This window comes from Protopterus annectens, chromosome 3.part1 (genome assembly GCF_019279795.1).
Source record: "Protopterus annectens isolate FY-2018-M chromosome 3.part1, PAN1.0, whole genome shotgun sequence".
NCBI classification, from domain to species: Eukaryota; Metazoa; Chordata; order Ceratodontiformes; family Protopteridae; genus Protopterus; species Protopterus annectens.
This window is the reverse complement of record NC_056732.1, coordinates 1,840,557,038-1,840,576,637: the sequence shown is the minus strand read 5'-3', so window position 1 is coordinate 1,840,576,637 and position 19,600 is coordinate 1,840,557,038. Positions and strand designations below refer to the sequence as shown.

At 41.1% G+C, this 19,600-nt stretch overlaps 1 protein-coding gene across 1 annotated transcript; it reads left to right on the top strand.

Moving 5' to 3' along the window:
- The first annotated feature begins 17,526 nt into the window (after positions 1–17,526).
- Positions 17,527–19,378, top strand: LOC122798738 (zinc finger protein 501-like). Its single transcript, XM_044067840.1, has one exon. It carries the CDS (start codon positions 17,622–17,624, stop codon positions 19,104–19,106), a length of 1,485 nt encoding a protein of 494 aa, XP_043923775.1. The 5' UTR covers positions 17,527–17,621; the 3' UTR covers positions 19,107–19,378.
- Positions 19,379–19,600: the final 222 nt, after the last annotated feature.

The window sequence follows — 19,600 nt, the reverse complement described above, 5'->3', positions numbered from 1 at the left end:
ATATTCAACAGGTATATTTATGAATGATGGTAATGATATTTTTATGGAATCGTATCTCTATATATTCAACAGGTATATTTATGAATGATAGTTTTATGGAATTGTATCTCTGTATATTCAACAGGTATATTTATGAATGATGGTAATGATAGATTTATGGAATTGTGTCTCTGTGTATTCAACAGGTATATTTATGAATGATGATAGTTTTATGGAATTGTATCTCTGTATATTCAACAGGTATATTTATGAATGATGGTAATGATAGATTTATGGAATTGTGTCTCTGTGTATTCAACAGGTATATTTATGAATGATGATAGTTTTATGGAATTGTATCTCTGTATATTCAAAAGGTATATTTATGAATGATGATAGTTTTATGGAATTGCATCTCTGTGTATTCATTAGGTATATTTATGAATGATGACGATAGTTTTATGGAATTGTATCTCTATATATTCAACAGGTATATTTATGAATGATGATAGTTTTATGGAATTGTATCTCTGTATATTCAACAAGTATATTTATGAATGATGGTAATGATAGTTTTATGGAATTGTATCTCTGTATATTCAACAGGTATATTTATGAATGATGGTAATGATATTTTTATGGAATCGTATCTCTATATATTCAACAGGTATATTTATGAATGATGATAGTTTTATGGAATTGTATCTCTGTATATTCAACAGGTATATTTATGAATGTTGATAGTTATATGGAATTGTATCTCTATGTATTCAACAGGTATATTTATGAATGTTGATAGTTTTATGGAATTTTATCTCTATGTATTCAACAGGTATATTTATGAATGATGATATATTTATAGAATTGTGTCTCTGTATATTCAACAGGTATATTTATGAATGATGATAGTTTTATGGAATTGTATCTCTGTATATTCAAAAGGTATATTTATGAATGATATTGATAGTTTTATGGAATTGTATCTCTCTTTATTCAACAAGTATATTTATGAATGATGATAGTTTTATGGAATTGTATCTCTGTATATTCAACAAGTATATTTATGAATGAGGTAATGATAGTTTTATGGAATTGTATCTCTGTATATTCAACAGGTATATTTATGAATGATGATATATTTATAGAATTGTGTCTCTCTATATTCAACAGCTATATTTATGAATGATGATAGTTTTATGGAATTGTATCTCTGTGTATTCAAAAGGTATATTTACGAATGATATTGATAGTTTTATGGAATTGTATCTCTCTGTATTCAACAAGTATATTTATGAATGATGATAGTTTTATGGAATTGCATCTCTATATATTAACAGGTATATTTATGAATGATGATTGTTTTATGGAATTGCATCTCTGTGTATTCAATAGGTATATTTATGAGTGATGACGATAGTTTTATGGAATTGTATCTCTATATATTCAACAGGTATATTTATGAATGATGATAGTTTTATGGAATTGTATCTCTGTGTATTCAACAGGTATATTTATGAATGATGGTAATGATATTTTTATGGAATCGTATCTCTATATATTCAACAGGTATATTTATGAATGATGATAGTTGTATGGAATTGTATCTCTGTATATTCAACATGTATATTTATGAATGTTGATAGTTATATGGAATTGTATCTCTATGTATTCAACATGTATATTTATGAATGTTGATAGTTTTATGGAATTGTATCTCTATGTATTCAGCAGGTATATTTATGAATGATGATAGTTTTATGGAATTGTATCTCTGTATATTCAACACGTATATTTATGAATGATGTTGATAGTTTTATGGAATCGTATCTCTATATATTCAACAGGTATATTTATGAATGATAGTTTTATGGAATTGTAACTCTGTATAGTCAACAGGTATATTTATGAATGATGTTGATAGTTTTATGGAATTGTATCTCTATGTATTCAACAGGGATGTTTATGAACCCTGTTACAGGCATTTATGTTGTTTCATATCATGGGTCAGGAACAAGTGATAGCTTTTATGGGATTGTATCTCTATGTATTCAATAGGTATTCAATAGGTATATTTATGAATGGTGATAGTTTTATGGAATTGGATCTCTGTTTTTTCAACAGGTATATTTATAAATGATAGTTTTATGGAATCGTATCTCTGTATATTCAACAGATATATATATATATATATATATATATATATATATATATATATATATATGAATGATGATACGATAGTTTTATGGAGTTGTATCTCTGTATATTCAACAGGTGTATTTATGAATGAGAATAATCGTTTTATGGAATTGTATCTCTGTATACTCAACAGGTATATTTATGAATGATGATAATGATAGTTTTATGGAATTGTATCTCTATGTATTGAAAAGGTATATTTATGAATGATGTTGATATTTTTATGGAATCTGATATATATATATATATATATATATATATATATATATATATATATATATATATATATTCAACAGGTATATTTATGAATGATGATAGTTTTATGGAATTGCATCTCTATATATTCAACAGGTATATTTATGAATGATGATAGTTTTATGGAATTGTATCTCTGTGTATTCAACAGGTATATTTATGAATGATAGTTTTATGGAATTGTATCTCTGTATATTCAACAGGTATATTTATGAATGAGGATAATCATTTTATGGAATTGTATCTCTGTATATTCAACAGGTGTATTTATGAATGAGAATAATCGTTGTATGTAATTGTATCTCTGCATACTCAACAGGTATATTTATGAATGATGATAGTTTTATGGAATTGTATCTCTGTATATTCAACAGGTATATTTATGAATGATGTTGATAGTTTTATGGAATCGTATCTCTATATTCAACAGGTATATTTATGAATGATGGTAATGATAGTGTTATGGAATTGTATCTCTATGTATTCAACAGGTATATTTATGAATGATAGTTTTATGGAGTTGTATCTCTGTATATTCAACAGGTATATTTATGAATGAGGATAATCATTTTATGGAATTGTATCTCTGTATATTCAACAGGTGTATTTATGAATGAGAATAATCGTTGTATGTAATTATATCTCTGCATACTCAACAGGTATATTTATGATTGATGATAATGATAGTTTTATGGAATTGTATCTCTATGTATTCAACAGGTATATTTATGAATGAGGATAATCATTTTATGGAATCGTATCTCTGTATATTCAACAGGTATATTTATGATTGATGATAATGATAGTTTTATGGAATGGTATCTATGTATATTCAAAAGGTATCTATATGAATGATGATAATGATAGATGTTATGTAGTCCATTCTCGCCTTCATTCTTACCCTTGGGTTTGGAGCCGAACCTTGGCTCCGACTCGGCCATACTCTCACTCAAAGTCTTCAGTTGGCTCGTGGCCTAGAGGTAGCCCTTCATGCAACAGGCCCATTCCCCAGATCTTGTTTTCCGCTTGTTACACTTAGACGTGGTCTCGCTTTTGGCCGTGGCTAAGTAAACTTTTTCTAAATTTTTGGATATTTGTTGTTCATAGCTACTGTATGTGGTAGTGTTGTTATCCTGCCTTTGTTTTGTCTCTCTTGCTGGTTTTGTGGCCTTTTCGTTGGCCATTTTGGTATCCCGTTCACTCCCTTCTTCCCACAGGCTAGGCCCTGTTCAGTTAGAGGACCTAGTCCTCCCCATTGTTTCTGTGTGGTCCTTTTGTTTGGTGCTTCCTGTATGCTGTTAGCCTTTTAGTGTTTTGTTGTGAGTGGTAGTGGTGTTATCCTGCATTTGTTTCCCTGGGCTAGGCCCGTTTAAATTTATTGGACCTAGTCCTCCTGTTGTTTTCGTTCCCGTCAGTTACTAGGCCGTTTTTGGTTAGAGGCTCTAGTTTCCCACGCAGGGTTTAGTTAGGTCTGCTGTGTGTACATGTTTTGTACCTGTGTGTGTACTCCTTTATTCATCATGTCTAAGGATTCTAAGGAACACAGGCCTTTGAGTTTTAAAAAGTGTGTTGAATGCAACAACAAAATGTTTTTGACTGATGGGCACTCCGTGTTCGTGTATTGCTTGGGGGCTATTCACCTCCAAGAGTCCTGTTTGCTTTGTCATTCCTTCAGTTCCCGCGTGCTACAGAAAGGGAAGAACAAGCTTATTGTGAAAGGACTGCTTAAACACTCCTTTGAGGAAGACTTGGGTAAGTCTTTCAATGCCATATCCTCTCCAGCTAAAAAGGACAAAAAGACTGCTAAGAAGCGCTCTCTTGCTCCGTCTTTTTCTTCGGAGCTGCTAGAGAAAGTTGCTAGAACAGCTTCTCCATGTTCATCGTGTTTCACTGTAGGGTTCTTCCTGCCGGCAGGCAGCCCTCAGTCGGCCAGAATCCCAAAGTCTGGGTCCGGCGTCGGCTGTTCAGTCATGCTCCCTGACGTCAAGAGTGCTAGAAGTACAAAGCTGGCAGTCGATGCCATGTTCTCCAGTCTTTCTTGCAGTGCGGTGAAAGCAGTTCGCGAGTGCTAGTCGGCTGACTCCAGATATTTTTTCGTGCTTCAGTCCGAAGATTTACTTCTTCTTCTCAAAGCTAAGTACCCCGTTGGGGAATCTTTTTTCTTGCTCCAGTCCGATGTCAGAAAAAGTTAATAATTGCATTTCTTGTGGAAAGCAAATACCTCATAAGGATTTCCATTCCTATTGTATTCCTTCTTTAGGCCCTGTCCACGATGTAGCTAGTTGTCGGTTTTGTGCTAGTTTTAACCAACGTATTATTAAGCGAAGGTACGATTTTGCTTTTCACTACTTTGGTAGGCGATTTAATTATAAAATGTTGTCAGACACGCTTCCGACTACCGGAGTTCACAAACGACGCAAGGATAAGGACAGGCCTCTGAGGTCCAAATCAAACGACATTTTACAAGCAGAACCAGCTTCAGGTTCAGCCGTCGTCAGTGAGGCGCTTTCGCAGCCCCTGTCGTTGGCCATTTCAGAACCGATTGCCGAAACGGACTCCCACGAGGAGCCTATTAGGTCTATGAGCACTCAGGTTGCAGGACCTTCGAACAATGCTCCCTCGGATGGGTCCAGAGCCGCTGTGCAGGTACCGGCTTCCGAGGGGGTTTTCAGGCCTACACAGCTTGTGATAAAGGCAAAGACAAGGACTCCTTCTAAATCTAAGACACCAGCCAGGCCTCTTCTGATCCAGGACCCAAATCTCAGAAATGGCTACTTAAAATGGGGCAGGACTTATTAACCATGATTAGGGGTTCCCATCCCCCTCCAGACAAAAGGCCAAGGCAAGATGTGGATTATGAATCTTCTGATCAGGCATCTGTTTCATCAGTGTCTTCCTCTGAACAGGAATATACTTTCCCTTCTTATGAGGATTCTGATGCTGAGGAATCCATTCCTTCAGCCTCTCCCCCTGAGGATTTTTCTTTTGGGAAACTTTACATGACATGGGGGAACATTTCCACTGGGATGGACAGGAGTACTCGGAATATAAGAGAAGACTTGGGGATTTCCTCCTTCTTCCCCAGCATAGACCCCTGGCTTTTCCTCCTATTTTGGATATTGTGGATGATGCCTTTTCTGAGGCAAATTTAACTCCTGACTCCTTTCCTCCAGCTCCAGCTAAGCCAGCAGATATTATAGGGTCCCTGACTCCCACCAGTTTCTTTACAAAAATCCTACTGCTGACCCAGAAACCATTTCTCAGGGTCCTAAGGGGGTTAAGACCTCTTCTGCTAAAAACCCTATTCTGACAGATAAAGATTCTAGAGCTTTGGAGAGATGGGGTAAAAAAGTGTACACTTCAGCTGCTTTATCTATTAGAGCTTTAAATCGCCAATTACATATGCTAAAATATCAGTAATTTCTACTGTCTGTTATGAAACAGAAGCTAGGTACCATTGCTGCATGTGCAGATAATAAGGAATTACAGGATTTGATGCATGCCACTGAACAAGTGGTGAAGCATGGTTTACACTGTGGTTTTGATGCCTTGGAGGCTTCTTGCAGGGCGGCTACCTCTGGCACAGTCATTAGAAGGCATGCCTGGTTAAAGGAACAAAACTTACCTGATCAAGTGAAAGCAAAGTTACTGGATACTCGTGTTCAGCGTAATGTTCTCTTTGGGTCTAAGGCTGAAGAGGTGATAAAGAAAATGGAGGAAAAGGCAAAATCCATGCAAACAATTAAGGATTTCTTACAAGTTCAGCCCCCAGGATATAGCAGAAATTGGCCAACTAAAAATTGGTCCTTTCCCGGCTCGGACAGGCCTCAGAGAGGTAAATATAGGTGCTCCAGAGGGAGGGTCCAAGCACAAACTTCTTACAGACCTAGGCAGTGGAGTGCTTCCACCCCCAGAGGTGGAGAGGACAGACCTCAATCTTACAGAAAACAGGCTCAATGACTCCACCTGCTTGGCTCCAGGTACTTCTCACCTGGAAGCTCCTATAGGGGGAAAACTGTCTCATTTTCAACAAAATTGGACTTACATAACCCAAGACAAGTGGGTTCTGGATGTGGTTTCAAGAGGTTACAGATTCCACTTTCATACCTTGCCAAGACCAAATGGATGGCCAGACCTACCAAAACTCCAGTGGTCAGAGGCATTAAACCAGGTGGGATCCCTCATGGATATGAGGGCAATAGAACTGGTTCCACAATCAGAGACGGGGCAAGGCTTTTACTCAAGTCTCTTTCTAGTGCCCAGAAAACAAAATTCTTGGAGACCCATCCTGGATCTATTAGTCTTAAACACCTTCCTGGAAATTCCAAAGTTCAAGATGCTTACTCTGCAGCAGCTCCTGCCAATGTTGAGCAAAAATGCATGGATGGTGACATTAGATTTAAAGGAGGCTTACCTACACATCCCTATCAGTCAGGAGTGCAGAAAATACCTCAGGTTCAAGGCTGGCTCAAAACATTACCAATTCTCTGCACTGCCCTTTGGCTTGTCTACTGTGCCCAGGGTCTTCACCAAGTGCCTGGCACCAGTAGTAGCTTATTGCAGACTCAAGGGAATTCAAATTTACCCTTATCTGGACGACTGCCTTATTCAAGCAGACAGCAAGGATGTCTTACTCCAGCACCTGGAATTTGTTCAAAATCTACTCAAGTACCTGGGATGGACTGTGAACATAAAAAAGTCAAATTTGACACCCACACAACAGATAACTTTCCTGGGTGCTCTTTTGGACACAACAACCCAGATGGCATTCCTGACATCCGAAAAACAACTACAGCTGGCCTCAACTTTCAGAACCTTGGCGTCAATGACACAGCTAACTGCAAGGAAATTCCTGCAGGCTTTGGGTTACATGGCCTCCTGCATCCTTCTCATACCAAATACAAGACTACATATGAGAAAAATACAGTGGCACCTAAAAAGTGTATGGTCTCGGCATTGCCACAGTCTAGACACACAGATTTCTGTCTTGCCTTGCCTACAAAAGGAGTTCCATTGGTGGACCAAGGCATGTCTTCACAACAAAGGGAAAGCCTTCAGTCTTGGGGAGCCCACCTGCAGGGCTTTTGGACAGAGGATCAGAAACACCTACATATCAATTTAAGAGATGTTAGCTGTACAGAATGCCCTCTTGGCTTTCATGGACATTCTACAACCAGGACAACTACTGATACGGACAGACAACACCACAGTTATGTGGTACATAAACAAGCAAGGGGGTTCACACTCCTACCCCCTTTGCAGACTAGCCATGACTCTATGGAATACAGCTCTAGCTTGCAAAGTGAATCTACAAGCTCATTTCCTGCCAGGGAAACAAAATATTCTGGCAGACAGCCTGTGCAGGAACCTGTCAGACCCACACGAGTGGATGCTAGACACCAAAATATTCCAGATGATTACAGAAGCCTGGGGATGCCTGGACATAGATCTATTTATATTCCCCCTTCAACCACCAGTTACAAATTTTTTGCACAAGGACATTCCACAAACTACCATGGAAAGTGGATGCACTATCATTCAACTGGAGAAACCTCTCTGGGTATGCCTTTCCACCACTATCTCTTCTTCCACGGGTGTTATTAAACATCAAGCAGGACAAGCCCAAGATGTTAATTTTACTGGCCCCAAATTGGCCTCGTCAATTTTGGCACTCAACACTGATGAATCTATCCCAGGAGCCACCTTGGATTTTGCCTCAGATTCCAAATCTTTTGTCCCAACACCAGGGCCAGGTTCTGCACTCTCATGTCAAATCTCTGAGCCTGGCAGCCTGGTGAATTCAGGGTCTATGATTAATCCTCTTCTTCCCAAACAGGTCATGAATGTCATCTTAGAAGCCAGATGGCCTAGCACTAGAAAATCTTATGCAGGAAAATGGAAGAGATTTTGCACCTGGATGCATGATCAGGATTCAGACCCCCTCATCCCTAATATCCCACTGATTTTACTTTACCTAACAGACATGCTACATATGGGTTTATCCTTCTCCTCCATAAAAATACATGCCTCAGCTATCTCTGCACATTACAGTACAGATCCTCCAATCTTTTCCCATCCACTTCTGAAACAATACCTCAGAGGAGCAAAGAATTTAAGGCCCCCTGGGACACCACCCGTTCCTGCATGGGATCTGAACTATGTTCTGGAAAAACTCACTCTGCCTCCTTTTGAGCCTGCTGCCACATCTGATATTAAGTATTTATCATGGAAAACAGGTATCCTGCTGGCTTTGACTTCAGCCAGGAGAGTCTCGGAATTGCAAGCACTCATGGCTGTGGAACCTTATATTATTTTTCACCAAGACAGGGTGTCTTTAAGGACTAATCCTTCTTTCATGCCTAAAGTGGTTTCCAAAGTAGCTTTAAATCAAACTATTCACCTGCCAACTTTCTTCAATAATCCACAAAATAAGGGGAAATGGATCTTGCATTCCTTGGATGTACACAGACAACTTTGTTTTTACCTGGACAGAACCAAGGATATCAGGAAAACAGAGCAACTGTTTGTTTCTTATGCAACAAATTCCCAAGGCAAAGCTATTTCAAAACAGACCATTTCTAAATGGATTGCTTATGGAATCAGATTTTGTTACTCACATCATGGAAAACAAATCTCAGCAACTGTTAGAACTCACTCTACCACAGCTGCTGCTACTTCAGTTGCCTTTCTCAGGGGAGTACCTACCAAAGACATTTTGGAAGCTGCAACCTACAGTTCGGTGCATACTTTCTCTAAGCACTATAATAGGTTCATAGGTTCATAGATTAGTACTAGGCTAAGTGCCCTTGTGGGTCATTCTAAACCTAGCCAATTACCCCATGTGAGAATCAAACCCTGCACCTTGTGTCTGTAAGGTAAATACCTTAACCATGAAGCCAACCTCCCACCCCTAATCTCCCTCTTTATTCTAAGTCAAGGGCAGGCTTTGCTTCTGCAGTCTTGCAGGGTCTTCTAGCTTGCCCCTCAATACTCTATAACCACTACCCTTTATCTCAGCTTTGGGATTCAACCCTACATTGATGACTGCAACAGTGAAACACGATGAACATAGTACAGTTGTGTACACTTACCATAAATGTAGATGTTCGAGTGTCTTCACTGTTGCAGTCTGGGTTACCCTCCTTCCTGACCCCTCTTATACTTTCATTATTGTGGTTTCCTATTTCACCCTTCTTTTGAGGTGCATTTTCTTCAGGGTATGGGGTTGTTTGTATGTTACTTCTTTGTTTTACTACTAGCCTTCATTTCTGGTCACCTGACATCTGGGGCAAGAAAACTGGAGAACATGGCATCGGCTGCCAGCTTTGTACTCCTAGCACTCTGACGTCAGGGAGCATGACTGAACAGCCGACGCCGGACCCAGACTTTGGGATTCTGGCCGACTGAGAGCTGCCTGCCGGCAGGAAGAACCCTACAGTGATGACTGCAACAGTGAAGACACTCAAACATCTACATTTATGGAAAGTGTACACAACTGTACTTTCTTCAGCTTCATTGGCTTTGGTGCCAACAGAAGGTAGTGTATTGAGTAAGTCTGTATCGGCTCCCAGACTTTCGGAGGCGGTCACTGATATTTTGGTTCAGAGATGGTCTCCATTTCAACCTAGATGTTCATCGTGCATACAGCTGCAGTCCTTACAAGTGGGTTGTCCTGCCGTCAGGCGATCCCTCGGTCGGCCGAATTCCAAAGTGATGGTCCGGCGTCGGTTGTCGTCGCTTCTTCCCTGACGTCAGTGCGCCAGGGGTATAAAGGAACCAGCCGACGCCATTTTCTTCAGTCTTTCTTGCCGCGCGGTGCCCGAAGCAGAAGCAGTTCGCAAGTGCCGGTCGGCCAGCTACTGAAATAACGAATTTTCAGATACCGAAGTCATCTAAAAACCTAAGTACCTCGATGTCAGTTAAAACAGTAAAAGTTAATAATTGTATTTCTTGTGGAAAGCAAATACCTCATAGGGATTTCCATTCCCTTTGCATACCTTGCCTAGGCCCAGACCATGACGTCTCGGCCTGCCGCTTTTGTGCTTCCTTCAATAAGCACACTATAAAGCGTCGGGCGGAGTTCGCTGAAAATCTTTTTGGTGAAAAATTTAATTATACGATGTTGTCGGATATACCGACTACACATTTACACAAAAAACACAAGGACAAGGACCGACACACGCGGTCCGCAGCCTCTACCGACACCACGCTTAAGCCGTCCTCGAGTGTCCTGGTTCGCAGTGAGGCAACTACGCAGCCCTTGCCTACCGATGACACCCCTTCAGCGGTACCTTCGGTACCTGAGGCCGGTGGTGCGTTGGCCCAAATTCTACCCAATGATATTGAAGCCTCCTTTGAAACCGATACTCAGACAGCCGAGAAATCTCCCTCTTCTCGTGGTGTCTTCAGACCTCCCTCAACCTTCTCTATTAAGGCCTTCACCAAGGCCAAGGCTGCCAAACACTCCAGGAAACAGCCATCAAAGACACCCCCTCCAGGGCCCACTCCTAAAAAGCAGATGCTTAAAATGGCTGAGGACTTAATTACTCTTATCAGGGGTACTCACCCACCCCCAGACAAAAGGCCTAATGTGGCGGAAGAATCCCTGTCCTCAGACCAGGCCTCTGTTATTTCTGAGCACTCTGATTACCAGGAACAATCTTTCTCTCCCTGTGAAGACTCGGATGCAGAGGAATCTATTCCTTCTGTCTCCCCCCCCCCCCCTGAAGATTACTCATTTGTGGAAACCTTACACACCCTGAGAGAACACTTCCATTGGGAAGGCCAAGATTACTCAGACTCTAAGAAGAGACTAAGGGAATTTCTTTTACTACCACAACATAGACCTCTGGCTATATCTCCTGTTTTGGATATCCTGGATGATGTTTACTCTGAATCATGTCTCACCCCGGATTCCTTACCTCCAGTCCCTGTTAAACCCGATAGGTACTACAGGGTCCCTGATTCTCACCAGTTTCTTTACAAGGGGCATACAGCTGACGCAGAAACCATTTCTCAAGGACCAAAAGGGGTTAAGGCCTCTACTGCTAAGAACCCACTACCTTCGGAAAGGGATTCCAGAGCTTTAGAAAGGTGGGGTAAAAAAGTATACACTTCAGCCACTCTGTCCATGAGAGCATTAAACTGCCAGTTTCACATGTTAAAGTATCAGCAGTCACTACTGTCTAATTTGAGACGCAAGTTATCATCCCCTGAACAATCTGATTTAAAAGAGTTGCAGGATCTGATTCATAGCACAGAACAAGTGAGCAAGCATACTTTGCAGTGTGGTTATGATGCATTGGAGGCCTCATGCAGAGCAGCTGTAACAGGGTCAGTAATACGTAGGCACGCTTGGCTAAAGGAGCAAACATTGCCAGATCATGTCAAAGCTAAATTGTTGTATGCACCTTTGCAGAAGGATGTATTGTTTGGTGCTAAGGCAGAGGAAGTATTAAAGAAAATGGAGGACAAGGCAAAATCTATGCAAACTGTTAAAGATTTTCTACAAGTACAACCTCCACGTTTCAGTAGGAATTGGCCTTCAAAAAATTGGTCCTTTCCAGCCACAGACAGATACCAAAGGAAAAGGAACAGGTGCCCCAGAGGTAGAGGCCAGTCACAGGGGTCTTACAGAGGACGTCAATGGCAAACCCCCAATCAGAGAAGTGGTGATGAGGGTTAAAGTGCACCATGAAGACAAACACAATGACTTGCCACTTTGTCCGCCAACCAGGGCTCAATTGGAAGCACCTCTAGGCGGCAAACTAGCTTTATTCTCAAAAGACTGGCATATTATCACAAAGGACAAATGGATACTGGACATTATAGACAGAGGCTACAGATTCCATTTTCACAGCCTTCCAAAAAGACGAGGCTTGCCAAACCTGCCACAAAATCAAAGGGCAGAGGCACAGAAACAGATCTCAAAGCTAATGAAAATGAAAGCTATACAACAAGTGCCTATGCTAGAACAAGGTCAAGGTTTTTACTCAAGGCTATTCCTGGTTCCAAGAAAGGAAAAAGACTGGAGACCAAAACTGGACCTATTCATCCTGAATACTTTCCTGATTGTACCAAAATTCAAGATGCTAACATTACAGCAGCTTCTTCCCATGCTGGGCAAGGAGTCTTGGCTGGTAACTTTGGACCTCAAGGAGGCATACCTGCATGTCCCTATCAGACAAGATTGCAGAAGATACCTCAGATTTCTTGCAGGTTCATCACATTATCAATTCTCTGCATTGCCCTTTGGTTTATCTACTGCGCCCAGAGTGTTCATGAAATGCCTGGCTTCAGTAATTGCACACTGCAGACTACAAGGGATTCAAATATACCCTTACTTGGATGACTGCCTAATTCAAGCGGACAGCAAACAGATCCTGTTGAAGCATCTGAAATATGTAATAAGGATATTAAATGCACTGGGATACACAGTCAACAAAAAGAAATCAAGACTAGCTCCATCCCAAGTAACTACCTTCCTGGGTGCCAAATTGGATACAAACACCCAGATGGCATATCTTACGCCAGACAAACAAGGGCAACTAACAGATTGCTCCAAAAAACTGGCAACGTTCACCAGACTCACTGCAAGGAAAATCCTGCAGGCTGTGGGGTTCATGGCATCTTTCATCCGTTTAATCCCTTGTGCAAAGTTGCATCTGAGGAGACTACAATGGTACCTAAAAAATCTATGGTCTCCACACAGCCACAGCTTGGAAACAATAATACCACTCATTCCATGTCTTCAAAAGGAATTCCTGTGGTGGGCTCAAGCATGCCAGACAAACATAGGCCTACCTTTTTGCAAGCCTCAAGCAAGTCAGACCATCACAACAGACGCCTCGGACCACGCCTGGGGGGCGCACATGGCAAATCGGTGCATTCGGGGCAAATGGTCTCAAAAAGAAAAGCACCTACATATCAATCAAAAAGAAATGCTGGCAGTAATACATGCAGTCAAGGCCTTCAAGGCATTTTTACACCCAGGCCAACTCTTACTAAGGACAGACAACACCACGGTAATGTGGTACATAAACAAGCAGGGGGGAACTCATTCATACCCCCTATGCAGACTGGCAATGACTCTTTGGAACATGACCTTGGATCTAAAAATCGAATTACAAGCCCAGTCTGTACCAGGAAAGGACAATGCCCTGGCAGACAGTCTAAGCAGAAACATGATAGATCCACACGAATGGAGACTACATCCAAAAATATTCGCACAAATAACTCAAGTATGGGTAAGGCCAGACATAGATCTCTTTGCCTCCCACAAGAACCACCAGTTGGAGAAGTTTTGCACAAGGACATTTCATCCACAAGCATGGAAATTGGATTCCCTCTCTTTCAGCTGGAGGGCTCTGACAGCTTACGCCTTCCCTCCTCTCCCTCTAATGACCAAGGTTTTGCTGAAGATCAGAGCCGACGGACCAAAAATGATTCTGATAGCTCCGGACTGGCCAAGACAACATTGGTATCCACTCCTGAAAAGCATGACGCATTCACCTCCATGGATTTTGCCACAATGGCCTCTTCTGTTGACCCAACACAACTTCAAAACTCTAAACACTCAGCTGAAGTCACTGAAACTAGCAGCTTGGGACATTCCCTGAAAGCACAACAGGCTCTTGCCTCCAAGAAGGTCAGGGAAATTATTTTGGAGGCCCGAAGGCCATCTACTAGAAAGGCCTACTCCGCCAAATAGAAATGGTTCTGTGTTTGGAATGAGAAAAAGGGTCAAGAACCAAAAATAATGAACATTTCGCAAATTCTAGAATATCTGGCTGAAATGCTCAACAATGGCCTTTCATACTCTTCAATCAAGATTCATGCTTCAGCAATCTCTGCAGAATATGACACTGATCCTCCTTTATTCTCGCATCCTTTACTAAAACAGTTTCTCAGAGGGACGAAGAACATTAACCCTCCCAGGAAACCACCAGTGCCTCTATGGGATCTTAACTTCATACTAGAGAAGTTGACTTTACCTCCCTTTGAGCCAGCAGCCTCTTCAGAACTGCAGTACTTATCCTGGAAGACAGCTTTTCTACTAGCTATCACTTCAGCATGAAGGGTTTCTGAATTACAGGCCCTCATGGCTGTACAACCTTTCCTCATCTTCCATCAGGACAGAGTGTCACTACGAACCAATCCGTCCTTCATGCCAAAGGTAGTATCCAAGGTATCTCTGAATCAAGCTATACACTTACCAACTTTCTATCCTAACCCTCAAAACAAAGGTGAGAGACTTCTGCACACTTTGGACATTCACAGGCAGCTGCGTTACTATTTGGACAGAACAAAGGCCTTCAGAAAAACTGTGCAACTCTTTGTGGCCTATGCAGCAGGGGTTCAGGGCAAAGCCATCTCCAAACAAACTATTTCTAAATGGATTGCCCATTGCATATGATTTTGCTACTCTTTTCATGGAAAATCTGTACCTACCAGCATCAGGTCTCATTCTGCCAGGGCCACAGCTATCTCTACAGCCTTCCTCAGGGGGGTAGCCACAAAGGACATTTTAGAAGCTGCCACTTGGAGCTCTGTGCATACCTTCTCCAAACACTACCACCTGCCTTTATATTCCAGATCTAGAGCAGGTTTTGCCACTGCAGTTTTGCAGGGCATGTTAGCTGCTCCTTCATCCTCTTAGTACCTACCACCCCATATTCAGCTATGGTATTCTACCCGTATGTAAGGACTACAGCTGTATCCACGATGAACATAGTACAGTTTTGTACCTACCATAAATGTAGATGTTCGAGTGGTAATACAGCTGCAGTCAAGGTTTCCCTCCCACCTACCCCTCTGAGACAAGCATAATGTTTAAGCACCACCACATACAACCTAACTGGGGTATTCTTTATGGTGTATTTGCTTGCTATTACTGTTGCTGTTTGGATTGTTATCCATGCTTTTAGGTTTAGCCTTCCTTCTGAGGGCACCTGACATCTGGGGCAAGAAACACTGAAGAAAATGGCGACGGCTGGTTCCTTTTTACCCCTGGCACACTGACGTCAGGGAAGAAGCGACGACAACCGACGCCGGACGAGGACTTTGGAATTTGGCCGACCGAGGGATCGCCTGATGGCAGGACAACCCCATATGTAAGGACTGCAGCTGTATTACCACTCGAACATCTACATTTATGGTAGGTACAAAACTGTACTTTATCCTCTTTGTGAGGTATTTTTGAGGCCTCTCCAGTTGTTGCAGGTGTCTTGTAAGGTACATCCCGAACGGGGCATTATATTCAATAATGGGTCTAAGAGTGATGAGTAGAGGGGTACAATAACTTTCTTTTTCCTAGATGCACCCCCCTCTGTGATAAGGTGGGCCATGTAGAAGGATTTTCTAACCACTTTAGCAATATGATTGTCAAAGGAGAGGTTGCTATTCACCTGAGTCCCTAGGTCTCTTATCACACTGTGTGTTAAGTGGGCTGCCACCTATGTTGTAATTCATGGGTACCTCGTTTTTCCCAAAAGGGATGAGGATGCACTTTTTGGCATTTAGCTTGAGGCCATGAATTTGGCACCATGTATCTGTATCAATGAGACCCTTTTGGAGGGTGTCCACATCAGTAGGAGTCTCAATTATGGCACCCAGTTTGCAGTCGTCTGTGAACTTTGTTAGCCATAGTCCCTCCATGTTAACTTGTGCCTCAGAGAAGTAGATTCCAAACAGGAGGAGTCCCAAGACTGAACCCTGTGGTACTTCACTTGTCACAGGTTTGGAGTTGGATCTAGCGTTTCCTGTTCTCACTGAATGGGTTCTATCCTTGAGCCAGTTAGCAACCCATCTTGTAACGTAGGGGTTTATATTTAGGTTTGTGAGTTTGTCTAGAATTCCTGAATGGGGATGGTATCTAAGGCCTTCGCAAGGTCAAGGAATGTGGTGTGGACCACCTTTCCTTCATCTATTGCTTTAGTAACCACCTCGAAGAAGTCACCCAGGTTTAGGAGACATGACCTTCCCTTTACGAACCCAAACTGAGTAGCGTCTATGGTTTGTAGGTTCCCAATGTCGTTGTTTGAGTTCCATGATGATGCACTCCATGGCCTTGCAGATGAGGCTCAACAGGCTGATGGGACAGTAGTTCCTGGGGACAGTGGTGGCACCTCCCTTGTGGAGGGGGATAACTGTTGCCATCCACCACTCAGTGGGCACATAGCCTGTGGTGAGGCTGTGGTTGAACATGGTATTAAGGTGAGGGATTAATTAGTTTTGGAGTTCATGTAACACGTAGCCTGGGATACTGTCTGGACCCATGGATGCTGTGTTTTTTGCTTTGGAGAGTGCTGTTTCCACCTGGGTGTCTGTGATTTTAGGGGCAGCACAGTCTTCTGGTATGGATATGGGCCCTTTAGAGGTTGACAGTGAGGTAAAATTCCTATCTGCCAATATATTGGCTATATCATTTGGTTCTGTGAATTTAGAACCATTATGCTGTAGCTCAGAACAAATCTGAGAGTTGTTATTTAGGTTGTTGACCTAGCTAAAACATGCTTTGTGGTTGTCTTTGGTGTCTGTTGCGATTTGTCTTTCAGAGCTCGCCTTAGAGGATTTTATAAGGGTTCTTAGCTTTTTGATGAGGTTGGTCAGGGGCCACCTCCATTCCTGGGTTGTTACTCTTTTTTGTAATAATTTCTTCCTTCTGTTATAGAGTTTATTTATGGCCGGGGTCTACCAGACTGGTTTCCTCTTTTTGGAGGAGTGGGTCTTAGTCTTGTTTGGGATAGCACGGTCCATGCACTCATGCAAGTGCCTGTAGAGTATTTTTATGTAGGATATAGCAGATTCAATCATATTGACATTCTGCATGGGAGTAACGAAGTTTGCCACCTCTGTCTTGAGTAGCATAAAGTTTGCGTTGGAGAAGTTTTTCACCATTGTTTCCTGGGGGGGGGGATATCTAAGGTTAATGAAATTTTATAAAATAGCACTATAGTGCTTTTTACCCTTACAGATTAGAACATTTCTTATGTGGCTGTGCTGATATGTAGTTTGTTTTGTAAAACCAGGGATAAGAGAAGCAAACATTCAATGTTGCTCATTATATTCTGACACATAATTTCTTTTCAGTCCACAGGAATGTACCTGTAGATTTCCCTGATCTGGAGATTCTACAGTCACCACATGGGAAACATCAGGCTTCTGAATGTAACACATTTCCCTCAGATAAGATGTCATTCACATGGCAATACATTTTGCAGACTGAAACCAGACAGCTTAAAAGCATGGAAAGCAGTGAGTTTATGAAGAAAACAGAACGAGGAATGCATCTGGAAACTTCTGCAGGAGAAAGGCAGGGCAATTGGCTTAATGATGGCAGTACTTCAGTGCCCGCTAAGAAAAGGTTTTCTACTCCATTAATTCACAGTGAAAAAATGCAAAACAATATCCCGACGGAGTCATATAAATGCACCACGTGTGATAAAAGTTTTAGACAGAAAAGTGTTGTTATAATTCATCAACATGTCCACACTGAGCAGAAACAATATAAATGTACCACATGTGACAAGAGTTATAGGCACAAAAGGAGTCTGGTAATTCATCAGCGTATCCACACTGAGCAGGCACCATATAAATGCACCACATGTGATAAAAGTTTTAGACAGAAAGTCAGTCTTATAATTCATCAGCTTATCCACACTGAGCAGAAACCCTATAAATGTACCACATGTGACAAGAGTTTTAGGCACAAAAGCACTCTGTCAGAGCATCAGCATATTCACACTAATCAGAAATCCTATAAATGTACCATGTGTGAGAAGTGTTTTAAGCACAAACAGAGTCTGGTAATTCATCAATGTATCCACACTGGGCAAAAACCCTACAAATGTACCACATGTGACAAGAGTTTTACGTCCAAACCCAATCTGGTAAGGCATCAGCTTATCCACACTGGGCAAAAACCCTATAAATGTACCACATGTGAGAAGAGGTTCAGTGTGAAAAGTGCTGTTGTATGTCATCAGCGTATCCACACTGAGCAGAAACCCTATAAATGTACCATATGTGACAAGAGTTTTAGGCACAAAAGCACTCTGGTAGGGCATCAGAATATTCACACTAATTTGAAATCCTATAAATGCACCATGTGTGAGAAGAGTTTTAAGCACAGACAGAGTCTGGTAATTCATCAGTGTATCCACACTGGGCAAAAACCCTATAAATGTGCCACATGTGACAAAAGTTTTAGGTCCAAAAACGATCTGGTAAGGCATCAGCTTATCCACACTAATCAGAAATCCTATAAATGTACCACGTGTGAGAAGTGTTTTAAGCACAAACAGAGTCTGGTAATTCATCAATGTATCCACACTGGGCAAAAACCCTATAAATGTACCACATGTGACAAAAGTTTTAGGTACAAAAACAATCTGGTAAGTCATCAGCGGATCCACACTGAGCAGAAACCCTATAAATGTACCATATGTGACAAGAGTTTTAGGCACAAAAACACTCTGTCAGAGCATCAGCATATTCACACTAATCAGAAATCCTATAAATGTACCATGTGTGAGAAGTGTTTTAAGCACAAAAAGAGTCTGGTAATTCATCAATGTATCCACACTGGGCAAAAACCCCATAAATGTACCACATGTGACAAAAGTTTTACGTCCAAACCCAATCTGGTAAGGCATCAGCGTATTCACACCGGGTAAAAATTATCAGAAGCTTCAGATAAAAATTTGCGTTCATTAATACAACAGATTTTTGAAAAACAGTACATAGATCAAGAAGCTTTGATCTCTATGGAAAAAGAAGCCTTTGAAGAAGTGGAAAAATATAAACAACAAAACTTGGAGATATTTGATAAAGCTAAAAAAGAGATATGGACATGTGAAAGCGAGAGATTTGATACGGTGCAATATTTATGCAAATGAGAATGCTAGGTTAACTAATATAGAGAAGGCAGTCTCAAAAGTATTCAAAGAGAAATACAGGCAAAGGCATCCAGATGTGGGAAATTTCACAATAAAAAGATTAATGACACAAAAACATAATGTAGAAAAGACAATTAGTAAAATAAAGGTTAAAGAAATAGAAGCTGAAGTTATGGAGTGCCTGCAAAGTGAAGGATTTAATGTAGAAGGCCTAAGACAGACTACATCACAGTATGCTGGATATGTCCCCAGAATAAGGAAAAGCAAGAAGA

What these genes read in the sequence shown, in the direction of transcription:
- LOC122798738 (XM_044067840.1), top strand. Translation starts at nt 17,622, where the DNA reads ATGTCATTCACATGGCAATACATTTTGCAGACTGAAACCAGACAGCTT.